The following is a 14,960-nucleotide window of genomic DNA, read 5'->3' as shown; positions in this document are numbered from 1 at the left end:
GGTGTAGACTTTTAGTTCAATAATGCTGTTTATCTATAATTCCAGAGCAGTCCCATTTTTCTCCTCTAGGCCCATCATCACCTTACAAAGTGCTCAATAAAGTAGCTATTATGATCCAAACACAGTGACATCAGGAATCTTCTTTAGTCAAAACAACTCTCCTTTCAAGTTGGAAATTTTGGAGTTATACTTGTCCTAGCTTTTATGTACCTCGACTATTCTATCAATATCTGCTACATCCCATGAGTGCAGGTAACAGATACTCGAACATGAGTGCGAAAGCTGGCTCAGACAACACGGTCATAAAAAAAAAAGGGTTAAGTATCTGATTGATTTATCCATGATTAACAATTATTTGTTGTTAAGTACTATCTATCTATCATGGAAAACTCCAAACTCCTAACTTCCAGGTATCTACAGGTTCAAGATACTTATCATATCCTTGGATATTATTTTTTATTTTATTTTATTTTATTCCCCTACATAATGATCAAAGTACTAAGCTGATACTCAAGAATAATATTGAATTTAATGTATATAGCATGACAAAATGAATGATTAATTAGTGAAATTATATCCCCAGTTGAATCATCTAGTTTAGTCACTATAGATTAATGAGCACGTGTAGACACACATCCACCACGCTAACAACGTTTCTCAGTATCAACCAAACACAAGACGTTAATTTACTCCACTAGTTGCGCTTTCAAGTTGCGTGTATTTCGCCTATTTTAGGAAGTACCTGCTTTTCGTATATATCATTTATAAGCAGCTTAAAAATTGTTAAAAGAAATAACTATATATTTGAGCTTTTTTCCCTTCCCTTTTGTATTCTTATGCTTTTAAAAACTGAAAAAAAACAACCCAACCTGCAGCATTTCCCTTTTCTTCTGTTATAATAAGAACATAAATGTAACGGTATTAGTAATTTACGAGCAAAATCTTTTGCTTTATGTGAATTTTGGACGTTATCTACACGTTTACATCATTTAAATTTAGAACTTTCATAAACTACAAGAAATTAAATAATGTATTTATCTTTTTTATTTTCCTACATCTAATATGTGTAAAAGAATACTCACCCCGTTTCCATTTTAGTTGTTATGTGAAGTTTTTCGAGAGTTAATTTGACTAATTCCCAAAACTCAATTCGACTACATACATTCAATATTTTAAAATAAAATTTTAGATATTTAAAAACTATTATAGAAATTAAAGCACTGTAACTTGCAATTTTTTTAATTTCAATATGATGAAAAAATACATCTGAAATTATTAGTCAAAATTCATATCGTTTTGACTCTTAAAAATGAAATTATAACCACTAGAAAAGAATAGAGGAAGTATAAAAGTAGCTTCTTTTGTCACTTTCACTGTGAAAGTGCCCATGAGATGCAAGTTCATTTTGGTTACCAAACTTTTTTGTAGAATTTATGGACGATATCTTGACAAGAACTGTTTTCTGAAAATTGAAAATTCTACATGTACGTAATTTTAAGGTTTTCATTTCATAACCAAATTATAAAAATCGAATAAACACGAGAGCACTTTATGATGCTCAATTCTAGCTAATTACTATAAAATATAACATTAGAGTTTAAGTTATACATACATGATACATATAGTCTATTTAGTTTTATTGTGAAAAAAAAGTGAGTTAATTATAAAATATCATTTTTACCATATACTCTCTCCATTAAAAAAAAATGACATAATTTCTTTTTAGTCTATTTAAAATAGAATAATCTCTTTGCTTTTTGGTAATATTTTAATTTCATCTTTCCATGTGATATGTTTAAGGCCACAAGATAAAATATCATTTTGGTACATTTGACATAACTTTAATTTAAGACCACAAATTGAAAAATCTTCTGTCAAACTAGATTATTCTTTTTGAAACGGAAGAAATATTAATTAATTACCTTAAAAACTCTATTTTAATTCATGGAATACTAATAGCCATAATCACTGTTTAGGCCAAAAAGGTAATAGTAACAAGAACCAACATTGCATGAACCATGCAATTGAATAAAATGAAGTTATCCACGTGCCATTCTGGTTGACCTTTATATTTTTCTTCAACATGGAATTTATTTTACACGTCACTATAAGATGTTGAAAAATGAAAAAATAAATAAATTTCCACATACGTAAACGCAACAGTATATACAAATTTATGTAGGGACATGAATCATGCTATATATTTTTCATTTCAAGAATATATAAGAATGATCTCATAATTGTTATACACACTTGCTAAATAGAAAAATATTATATCAATTCTCTCCTTATATACTATATATAGACTTCATTCCTTTTCAATATTCTTCCATCCTAAAGTTGTCTTTTTATTATAACAAAAAATAAAAGTGAAAAAATGGCTCAAACATCTTCCTCTTCCTCTCCTTCTCTTAAAGCTTCATCAAGTGTTACCAATGATTTTCAAGCAATTATAATGGCTCTAATATTAATTGTTACAATTGGGTATTTTATACTTTTGATAGTAACACCAACCAATATGTATAGACAAATATGGACACCCAAGATTAAAGCTCACACAACCAACTCCACATACTTTGGAGCTCAAGGTATACTTTTTTTTTAAGTTCCTCTATTACAAATCGTGGTAGGGTGAAGTCAGAAATTTCGTTAAGAATGTTCAAGATTTAATATATATGTATAAAAATAATTTTTAACCTATTTACTTCGTATAATTTTCTAGTTGCACCTTAGTCTATCTTGAGGTTATACCATATCATATAGTTACTTATGATGATTGTTAGTATAGTATATGGTGTTAAAGTATTGCACATTCTTTAATTTTGTTGGATAAAGATAGAAATAATGAATTTATGTTAATATTTTTTTTTTCAAAAACAGGAAGGAATTTGTTGATGAACACATTTCCTCTCATATTTATTGCTGTCTTGGGATGTGTATACCTCCATTTATGGAAGAAATCCAATAATAAAAACATCAACAGGTCTGTAACCCCCCCCCCAATTTTTTTTCTACACAAAGATATAAATATTCAAATCTATTAATATTTTTTTTTTTTTTTTTTGTATTTTGTGATTAACAGAGTTGAGGAGAAACAAAAATTGGCTATATGGAGGAGGCCAATAATCATGAAGGGGCTAGGAATTGTATCAAGAATAGAGCTTAGCTTTTTTGTGATGTTTATTGCACTCTTAGTTTGGACTTTTGCTTCTTACTTGCATATTATTTTTCCCACTATTACACCAAAATCCGTAGCCAAAAGTGGAGAAAAAGTGTAAGTATATTCAGGAACAAATAATTTGAGACAACTATTTTTAAAAATGACGACAGATAATTTGACCGTTGACGACGGATTAATTGGTTATTGACAGATGGGAAGCCAAGTTGGAAGATTCAGGGCTGAGGTTGGGACTTGTTGGAAATATCTGCTTAACATTTCTGTTTGTTCCAGTCACAAGAGGCTCATCTGTGTTACAAGTATTTGGTTTGACATCAGAAGCAAGTGTTAAATATCATATATGGCTTGGCCATATTGTAATGACTCTTTTCTCTGCTCATGGCATTTGTTACATTATCTATTGGGCTGCCACTCATCAATTGTCTGAGGTAATATATGAGAGTCTTGATGTAACTGGTAAAATTGTTGTCATGTAATTACATACCGAATTAGTAATTAATGTTTCTTGATTGAAATGAAACAGATGCTGAAATGGGGAAAAACTGATATATCAAATTTGGCTGGGGAATTGTCATTGCTTTCTGGATTGGTGTTGTGGATAGCAACATTTCCTAGAATTAGGAGAAAGATGTTTGAACTCTTCTTCTACACTCATCATTTCTACATTCTCTTTGTTGTCTTCTTCGTCTTCCATGTTGGTGTTTCTTATGCTTGCATCATGCTTCCCGGTTTCTTCCTCTTCATGGTTGATCGATTCTTGAGATTCTTACAGTCCCGATCAAATGTTCGTTTAGTCTCTGCTCGTGTTCTACCATGTGAAACTCTTGAGCTGAATTTCTCCAAGACTAAAGGTACATTGAAGAAATTTCATAAATATTCAATTTTGTGACAAACAAGTCCGTCACAATTTTGATCAATTTGTTTATGAATATTGTGCAGGTTTAAGTTACACACCGACTAGCATCATGTTTGTGAATGTACCTAGCATTTCAAAATTGCAATGGCATCCTTTTACAATCACTTCAAGTAGTAATTTGGAGCCAGAGAAGATCAGTGTTGCCATTAAGGGTGAAGGAAGTTGGTCCAAAAAGCTCTACCAGATGATCTCTTCCCCTAATTCTGTCGATCGTCTTAATGTCTCTGTTGAAGGACCTTATGGACCTCCTTCCACACATTTTCTAAGGTACGTATGCAATATACTATATGTATGAGTTATGACTAGTTCAAGTCGAATTTAATTCACAGTTCACGTACTACTATATGTTACAATGATAAACTAAAGTTCTGTTTTTTTTTTTTAAAAAAATATTGTTGTAGGCATGATTTATTGGTTATGGTAAGTGGAGGAAGTGGAATTACCCCTTTCATCTCCATAATTAGGGAGCTAATCCACACAAGTGAATCACAAAAATGCAAGACACCAGAAATCCTACTCATCAGTGTGTTCAAGAACTCGGAAGATCTCACCATGTTGGACCTTCTCCTTCCTATATCCGGTGCCCCATCAGAAACTTGTAAATTGGGGTTACAAATTGAGGCTTTTGTAACAAGAGAAAAGCAACCTGTGTCGACAGAAGACAAGAAGAACTTGAGGACCATATGGTTCAAGCCCAACCCATCTGATGAGCCTATCACTCCTATTCTTGGACAAAACAATTGGCTCTGGCTTGGTGCTATCATATCATGTTCCTTCATCATTTTCTTGATTTCCCTGGGAATCTTGAATAGATATTACATATATCCAATCGACAAAAATACTAATGATATATTTTCTTATCCAATAAAGGCTGTGCTGAATATGCTAATCATTTGCATATCTATAGTTGTCACAAGTAGTGCTGCATTTGTTTGGAACAAGAGACAGAGTGGCACTGATGCAAAACAGATTCAGAACATGGAAGGTGCAACTCCTATGGCTTCGCCTAATTCTTGGTTCTATAATGCTGATAGGGAGATGGAAAGTTTGCCCCAACAGTCACTTTTTCAATCAACTAATCTCCATTTTGGTGAAAGGCCTGACCTCAAAAGTAAGTTCTCATCACAAAAAATATTCCTAATAACAAGTAACTCGTCATATCAAGCCTGATATATAATACGGTATAACCTACTATAGCTAGTTGAATTGTAAATACGGTACATAACATCACAATTATGCAATATTAGAATGTCTTATTCAAATTACTCAACTTTATGCAGGACTGTTGTTTGAGAGGAAAGAATCAAGTGTTGGAGTTTTGGTGTGTGGCCCAAAAAAGATGAGACATGAAGTTGCTACCATATGTTCATCTGGTTTAGCATCCAACCTTCATTTTGAGTCTATCAGTTTCAGTTGGTGATTTAGAGAATATAATGCAATGGAAAAATAAGATTTGTTTGTGTGCTTATGCTTTTGTTGATTGAATTTTGCAAGTGCTCCTGTAACATGCTTCCTTTGTACTGAGAAAATGTAAAAAGATACAGTTTATTCTGCTTTTAATCCTTCTTACTGCCATACTCCGTACTCCATCTGTCTCAATTTGTTTATCTGATTTTGACTTGACACAAATATATTATAAAGTAACAAAAACTTTTGAATCTTATAATCTTAAACTAAAGATATGTATAACGTATCACATGTTCTTTAATCTTGTAATTTTAAACATGTCATGCGAAAAGTTATAAGAATTAGAAAGTAGCCAAAAAAAAGGAAAAATGCATTCTTTTTTAAACAATGAAAAAGGAAAATAAATCAAATAAATTAAAACGAACAGGTTGCTTTACTAAGTAAGATAAGGCAAGAAGCAAGGGAGTAGCAGCTGCGCGAAAGCCGTTGCGCCTTAGCGCATCCCCTTTCTTGCTCGGTCAAGTTCATGGCGTTTATTATCAAAAAAGTATAGTAAGCCTTCTTGACTCATTACTTCATCATCGCCCGGTCGGAGATTAAACGAAAAAAGGTAAACAAATTTCTTTAAATTATGCAAAATTTAGCAAAAATGCCTGGTACTTTGGTCTAAAAATATCTGGCCTCCAATAGTTTGCTAAAAAATGCTGGGGTGGCTTAAGGGTGACTAATATAACATGTGCTTTAGGCTCCCAAAGTATTGAGTCGCTAAAAAAGTTTGATAGTAAATTTATTGATTTTAATTTCACTTAGAAATAATATCAAAAATTATAAAAAATATACAAAATTGAAATGAAAAAAGAAAAATAGAATAACTATCTAATTTTTATCAACAATATTTTAAAACTTGGAATTAAACAACTCAAATCTTCATATTAATTAATAAAGTTTTTATAAAAATATCAAAGATGATATATTGTAAACAAATGGAACTCTTATTAACTAGAATTAACCCTTACTTTTATATAATAATATTATTATATAAAGTTAAACTATTAATAAAATAACTGCATGTAGACTAAAACCATAAAAAGTGTGTATATATAAAAATTGTATAGATAGCAGAATCATAAATAATAATTAATACTATAAATTAATTTAGAATCATATTGATTAATGATTAGAATAAACTGATAGTAAGAAATTTTCAAATAAAATCTTTAGTATAATAAAACATAATACTGGTATATATCTCTAATGTTATGTCAATAACACTAGGTTAATTAAGAAGGTATTTTTTTAGTTTTCATCATTTCTTTTAGTTATCTATGATCTTTCGCATATGTCTCTTTCTCAATAATCTAAACACCACCCATATTCCCTTAGCCTCATTCCCATCCCCATACTCATTTCTGAGTCCAAATTTCACCTCCATTTTTGAGTTCATACTAATTTATCGATCTGGATCTCATCTCCATTTCTGATCCAACATAGCTTTATAAAATAGATAAAAGAAGTATTTTATTTATTCCAACCTCATTTTCATGTAGATGATGAGTTGAGTTTGAACACTTGATAAATTTTTTTTTTTTTTTGTACGAGTGTAGATGATGTGTTGAGTTTGAGTTTGAACCACACTTGATAAAAAAAGTTTTTTCTTTTTCGTACGAGTTGAGTTTGAAGATTTATTTATATGATAAAAAGGTTATTATGAATTTATGATATTGTGTATATATATTTGATTGAAATTTTGCTCATTCTTTTTCTTTTTTGTTCTAAGTCAGCAGGCTTAGCAGAAGAAGAATCAAACAAAATTGAACAAAAGAAAAAGAAACACAAGTGCTATTAACAAAAAGATCTTGATTAATATTTAAATAAAAATAAATATCGATAATTTCTAGTACTCCCACTAGATAATATTGAATGGATTTGTGAGACAATGTATATATTTAAAAAAAGAGTTTACCACATAAATTGATCGCTAGAAATAATTCAAAAAGTTATAAAATCATAAATATATAAGTAATTAGCTCTCTACCCAAATATAAAACATTCAAACATTTATCTTAGAGCAAGAAAAATCATAGACTTTCTCTAAAGATTGAGTAAAATATTGTCATTAAATTAAAAGGGAAAACGTGTTGAGTAAAACACAATGAAAGAGTGAATCAAATATAAATGTCAGTTAATTAAGCGTTAGTAAGCTCTCTTTATAAATAAGAATCGATCAGCCCTCTATATATGGCATATCTCCCAAAGGCTTTCCTCAGGCTTGGATGATGAAATCATAATTTTATGGTTTGCAAAGATATAAATAACTTCAAAGAATCATCTTCACACTATTTGGAAGCTGGGCATTTGGATGAGTGATTATGGAATTACGAATCGAAAAATCATGATGGATATATTATATTTGATAGAGACTCAACACTAGTCAATATTTTCAAGCAGCAAAATGTGGGTAGTTGAGACGTTGCTTATGTTGAATGTGATGTACATGAATTTGATTGACTACTTGGAACCAGGAGGAGTACAACCATCAAACCATACCAGCAACGTCATGTCTACCCTTTTTATCAATCAAAAGTATTGAGTTACTACATTGATTGTCTGTCGCAAATACAATACACATAGTGGCTTTTCCATTCGTCCTTCCAGAACCGGACTGTCAACTTTCAAATTTGGTCAAATAATGTGAAGACGATTCTTTAAGTTTAGGTTGTTATTCATCTTTACAAAGCATAACGAGTTACAATTATAATATTTTAAATCCCAAGTATATACCAACAAAAAACAAACAACAATTAGGCACAATATGCACACAGTACTAGTCCTGACTTAATTTCACTTAGCAAGATAACAATATCTTGAACAATTATCAATGCAAATAGTACAAATAAAACACTACCTTAGCTTTAAAAAGCCAACCAAAATAGTATAAACACTACATTTTTTTTAGCATTGGAATAGAAGAATGAATTAATTCTAAATCATGATGAGAAGTAATAAAAGAAAACAACAAAAGCCAAATGTTTAGAACTTAAAACCATGAATTACAAATGTATGAAACGAGATCTAATTAAGTTAAAGATTAATATTAGAGTAAAAGATTGCAAAACACATGACTTAAGAAAGCAAAGTGATAATATAACCAAACAAACTTGAACAAACCTCAATAGGCCTAAAAAATGACACAACTCATCCAACATTTTAATCCATATAGACAAAGAATATAGATTATGATGCAAAGAAAAATGTGATGAAAAAGTATAAGAATTCCTAAAGTTTATATAGCCTTGAAAAGCTCACGGATTCCATATGGACAAGGGAAGGTAAGTCATACCTCTCGTGAGAAAAATGACTTTTATATGATAGATTAATTATTAGATGATTTTTATATGGTATAAAATAAAAATAATAATTTTGATTTGATAATCCTTCAAATTATATGACCTTTTATAGAACAAAAAAAAATAAGAAAATGATTTTTACATGATAAATACATGAAAGTTGAATGAGCACCACTAAAATTTACTCTAGGTAAGCCATACATATCTGATGGGCAGTAGTAAGGTTATGTTTCTCATCAACAAATTGAGTTAGTGAAATTTAAATACTTTAAAAATATGTATTTAGAAGAACTTTTAAAAACTTTGGCAAAACAACTTATAAGACCACGTTAGTAAAATCAATTTTGAAGTGCTTCTATGTATTTTGAGAAAAGCGATGTTTTTTTTTTAATTTCGAAAAATCTCAGGGGCGTCAACTCTGAAAAAATATGTTTGACCATAAAATTCTGAAAAATTCAACAACTAAAAGTTGCTTTCATTTTTTCTCTCTCCAAACTACTCACAATATTAAAAAAAAAACTCTAATATATTGTGTGGCCAAACACAATTTTAATTTCTAAATATCATTAATCATTTTGAAAATAATTTTTTTCTTTCTATTTATACCATGACATGAACGTGACCAAACGCCTACTTAAGTAACTAAATTGTTTGGTGAGAAACGCCTTCCTTCTTGTGGTTGTAAGGAGTCAAAACAATACTGATGAACTCTCTCTCTCTCTATATATATTTTAACTTTTAAGGTATTATAATAAGTATTTCTCTCTCTATATATATACTAATTTAACATATGTGTTTTGCACATGTGTCTCACATCAATTAATCACATGTTTACCCCATCAATCTCATATTATCATTGATCAAAGCAAGTTTAATCCTAAAATAATTATTAAAGCACAATAAACAAAATCCGTATTAAAGAAAGAAAGTAAAAGGGGACGGTAGTTTTTGGACCCAACTTTTTATGGAATTATTACAATTTTTTCATGGCAATTAGGTCACGGTATTTCACTATTAACATAGTTTATAATATTTTGAGAAAAATAGTATAATTGAAAAAATAATAGTAATGAATTAGATCAATATTTTTAAAGAGGTTCGTACTTTTAATATAGTGTATAATATAGATATATAATATTGAGTTTGAGATCTAGTACATGTTCATCGATACTTGCTGGATTAATGCATGAACAAATAATGCGGGTTTTAATCATGCCGTCTTAATCATAAAGTCACTAGTCATCGCTAGGGGCTTCAATTTTTTATGGCTCCCAATTTTATTTTTTTTAATTTTTATATATATATATATATATATATATATATATATATACACATTGTCTTGATCATAAAGTCACTAAAACAATCATTGGGACCCCAATTTTTTTGGAGGCCGTAATAGTTGAGAAATAGAATAGTACTAGTAGTATTTAGTTAATGGAAAAATCTTTTTGGCCAGAATGATATTTTACCTATGTTATTTTACCTTTTTGAACATTTTTACTCTTTTAACTTTAATACCTTTTAACTAAAAAATGGAAGAAAGACCAGTTTATTTTAAAATAAAAAAGATATTATAGACTTTTTAAATTTCTGGCCAAATTCTTGTCAAATTTTTAGGCCATTTAGCATTTTCCTTAGTTAATCATAGCATCCTTTCTTACATTGCTACCTATTTTTGTTGGCTTATTTATATCTTGACAATTATCATGAACCCACATTATTATTTTTACATTTATCTTTTTTATTCTCATTTATATTTTTACTAGTTGATTTTACCGGTAATAGTAGGATTTTTCTGTCTATTTTGCAGAATTCTGATGATTTTATCCAATTTTCCACTAATTTATGTCAAGTGTTTTTATGGTCAAAACCTGTTAGTTGTTAACAGTAAATTAGTTTATTCGATTCGTTTTTCTTTGGATGGTCATTACCCATTTTATTCTTACTTTAAATACACGGTTTGTTTTGTAGTATAGTTAAATCCATCTTTATGTAATTATAGATTTGATGTGATCGCATCATTATTTCATCTCATTTTATTTTTAACTAGTAAAATTATTCGTGCGTCGCGTGAGAATTTAATATCACAGAATTTATAAAATAATACTTAAAACTTATCAATCATTAAAATTAAAATACTATATTATCTTACCTACAAGATTGTGTAGTAACACACATTAATAATGTAAATGAAAATGATAATTATACTATCTTATCATTTATCCTTCAATCAATCATCTTTAATTTGATTTTATAATTTACCCATTTGCTTCCAGGAAGTGTTACTATTTGATATTTTTCGGGAATCAAATGAACATCAACCTGAGATATTAAATTTTCTAATCAATAAATAATCGTTGGTGAAGGGATAAATAGAATTAAAAAGGCTGAAAAAAGTGAACAAATATTCTAGTTCTAACGTATAGAAAGTTCAGCCGTACCTTTTGCTTTACATATATCATTTTAAAGTTTCCCATTTAAATGTATCATAAGTAATTATTAAAATGGAAAATTAAAGGAATAATGTATCATATTGAACAACAATTCAACTTATTATATATACTTGAAAGGGAAAAATATTACACAAAATTATTCAGTTTGTTTGAGTGTTTTTTTAAAAATCAACATACCAAAGTGATGGAGTTCAATTTGAAACTACACTTCTATTCCAATCGTAGTGTCGAGAAACACATCTATTACTTCAAGAAAAGAATTTACAACTTGCAGTAAAAGTCACAACTCTTATATGAGTCGCAACTTTTCATAAAAATCGCAACTTTTCATAAAAATCGAAACTTTTCATAAAAATCACAATTTTTCATAAAAGTCACAATTTTTCATAAAAGCCACATCTTTTCATAAAAGGGTAAGACTAGTTGTGGTAATAAATAAATTAAAAGGGAATCCTTGTTTGTGGTGGCGCCACGTAGGCGAGCCTACGATTCTCTTTTATATACATCTATGATTCTCTCATTATTGAATATTCTAAATTCCACCGAACGGTTAATTTTTTTTACATTATGCAAAATCTATTGTTGTATGTTTATAAAAAGATCAAATTTGTTTTTGGTGTATTCTTTAAGTTTCAAGCACGTTAACATGTCAATATTGTTTTAAGGGAAAAGGGTCAAAAATGCCCTTAAACTATGTGAAAGGAACAAAAATGCCCTTCGTTTATAGTTTGGCTCAAAAATGCCCTTAGCGTTAATACTTTGGTTCAAAAATGCCCTTAAACTATGTGAAAGGAACAAAAATGCCATCCCTTTATAGTTTGGCTCAAATATGCCCTTACCGTCAATACTTTGGTCCAGAAATGCCCCTATAGTTACAAAATGGGTCAAAAATGCCCTTTTCCGAATAAATATATATTTTTTCTTTTTAAACACATCTTCGTCCTAATTAAAATATTATTGAAGAACACTATTCTTGTTTTCTTTCTTCTAAAATCACTTTAACAAATAAAAAGGTAGGAAATTTTTTTTTTCTTCTTAATCTCATTTTATCAATTAAAATAGAATAACGTCATGTACCCTTTGGACATATAATATATGTCATATATAAGATTATAGTATATCCATCATTAATTTATATTTATATAACGATAAAAAATAAGAAATATTTTCATTTTTTATTTTTTTCTAAATTGAAGTAGGATAAACATTTGCTAATTTAAAAAAAAAAAAAACATTATTAGAAAAGAATGTGTTAAAAAAAATATTTATTTGAAAAATGAGCATTTTTTACCCATTAAATAACAATAAGGGCAATTTTGGACCAAAATATTAACGGTAAGGGCATTTTTGGACCAAACTACAAACGGATGGCATTTTTGTTCCTTTCATATAGTTTAAGGGCATTTGAACCAAAATATTAACGCTAAGGGCATTTTTGAGCCAAACTATAAACGGAGGGCATTTTTGTTCCTTTCACATAGTTTAAGAGCATTTTTGACCCTTTTCCCTTGTTTTAATACCATTATATCATCTTATCAACTTCAACCCAACTATTTCAATATCATTATATCAATTTTTTAAATTTTTAAAAAATTGACGTCACCTAATTAGAAACAATTTAACTTTAAAATTTTATCTTTATCCTTAATGAAATGATTTTCATCCACACAAAATCTAAGGATTCACAAGTTTTAAAAGTCTTTTTTCCCCCTTAAATATCATATCAAGTCAAAGGGTACCACATAAAATGAGACGGAAGAAATAACAAAAAAGTGAATTTAGATGTCAAAAATTTTCTAAAAAATTAAATTGTTAACTAAGGTGACTTATAATAAGTTACTAGACACAAGTGCTCGTGCTAGCACGGGCCCAATATTTGCTATTTTTTGTCTCACTTTATGTGACATAAATAGAATTTAGAAAGTCAATTAAATTTTAATATATTTTTTAAATATTTTAAGTTTTTGATGATTATAATTTATAGTACTTATTACGTAATTTTTAAATAATATATGTTACTTCTCTTGTCTCAATGTATGTAGAACTCCCGGTGTATGTAGCACAAATAGAATTTCAAGAGCCAATAAAATGTTGTTAATTATTGAGATTTACAATATTTATTATGTAGTTTTCAAATTAAATAATACACGTTACTTATTTTGTCCCATTTTATGTGACACAGATGAATTAATTTTATGAATCAATCGAATTATTTATATGTATTTTTAAAAATATTTCAAATTTTCAATTATCATGATTTATAGTGCATTTTACATAATTTTTAAATATATAAAAATTAAAAAAATAAGACAAATAAATTAAAACATTTTTTTTTTTTTGATATATATGTAATTGCAATGGCATGTCTGGTTATCCCCACTTATGTATTAGTAGGGGATACATAATGAAACATAACAAGTATAAAAATGTTTTCGTTTGTCATTTGATTTTTATATTAATTATTAGTACAAATCATAGTGGAGAAAGTCAATGGTTTAAGATTATGCAATATCTATTGCAATGACGTCTTACGATTTGTCAAATTAAAAATTGTAAAGCTGATATTTCACATCATCAGTATACTATTCATAGCCTCTGGTCAGTGAGAAGTTTCGCAAAAGCATACACCCTTTAAATAATAATTGATGCATTTTTACAACGTCTCAATAAAATTAATGGCCTAAAATAATATTAAAATATTTTAAATGTATACAAACATGCATACAAATATTATTAATTTAAGACAGTCTTAGTTTGTTCTTTTATATTACTTGTGTTTAGTATATATTCTTAAAAACATTAATCGTTTAACGTCATATATTAATATTATTATTTATAAAAGTAAAAGTTAGGTATAGTTAATAACAGGTTAGCCATTTATTTGCAATATATTATTTTGGATATTATTGAAAAAACTTAATTTATTAATATGAAGATTTGATTTGTTTAATTTAAAGTTCTAAAATATTGTTGATAAAATGTAGATAGTTCTTCTTTCCTTTTTATTTTATTTAAATGATGTCTTTTTTTTAATACATATTTAATATTATTTCAAGATGAAATTAGAATCATAAAATTCACTGTTATAATTTTGTGGAGCCTCAAAATTTTGGGGCCTTAGACAAATGGCTTACTTGCCTTATCCTTGAGCCACACCTAAATTTTTTGATCAAACTATGAAAGGCAAGTACATTTTTAGATAAAAATATTTACGGAAAGCGTTTATATTCAATTTCGCATAGTTTAAAGATTTTTTTTTAACCTTTTTCAGTTTTATAACTTTTTACACTATTTTATATTTCATCTTTATTAATTTGTTGACTCATTTTCCTTTATTATTCAGTTTTAAAAAAATACATATTTCTTTTTTTGACAATTTCTTAGTTCTTTGTAACTTTTCAGAGGACATGTTTAAAATTATAAAATTAAAGGACATTGAATACATTCTACATATCTTTAGTTTAAGGTCATAAGATTCAAAAAAATTCGTTACTTTTAAAAACTCTACCGACAAGTTAAAACAAAACAAACAAAGATACGGACAGAATAAATTATATTTTTTTACATTTTCACAGTACAAAGGAAGCATGTCACAGGAGCACTTGAAAAACTCAGTAGCATAACCAGTAACAACATGAGCAAACAAAAAAAAGTATCTT

At 28.4% G+C, this 14,960-nt stretch overlaps 1 protein-coding gene across 1 annotated transcript; it reads left to right on the top strand.

The window, feature by feature from the left end:
- The first annotated feature begins 2,272 nt into the window (after positions 1-2,272).
- On the top strand, positions 2,273-5,654 carry LOC125815862 (ferric reduction oxidase 2-like). Its single transcript, XM_049495425.1, has 8 exons — positions 2,273-2,588; positions 2,881-2,983; positions 3,083-3,274; positions 3,372-3,606; positions 3,702-4,029; positions 4,118-4,361; positions 4,496-5,205; positions 5,375-5,654. The coding sequence occupies exons 1-8, from the start codon at positions 2,378-2,380 to the stop codon at positions 5,512-5,514; spliced, it is 2,163 nt and encodes a 720-aa protein (XP_049351382.1). The 5' UTR covers positions 2,273-2,377; the 3' UTR covers positions 5,515-5,654.
- The last annotated feature ends 9,306 nt before the right edge of the window (positions 5,655-14,960 follow it).

The sequence above is a fragment of the Solanum verrucosum genome, unplaced genomic scaffold, assembly GCF_900185275.1.
Source record: "Solanum verrucosum unplaced genomic scaffold, falcon-dt-bn FXZP01000261.1, whole genome shotgun sequence".
Taxonomy (NCBI): Eukaryota; Viridiplantae; Streptophyta; class Magnoliopsida; order Solanales; family Solanaceae; genus Solanum; species Solanum verrucosum.
Note: the sequence above shows the minus strand (reverse complement) of the source record. Positions and strands in the feature narration are given on the sequence as shown.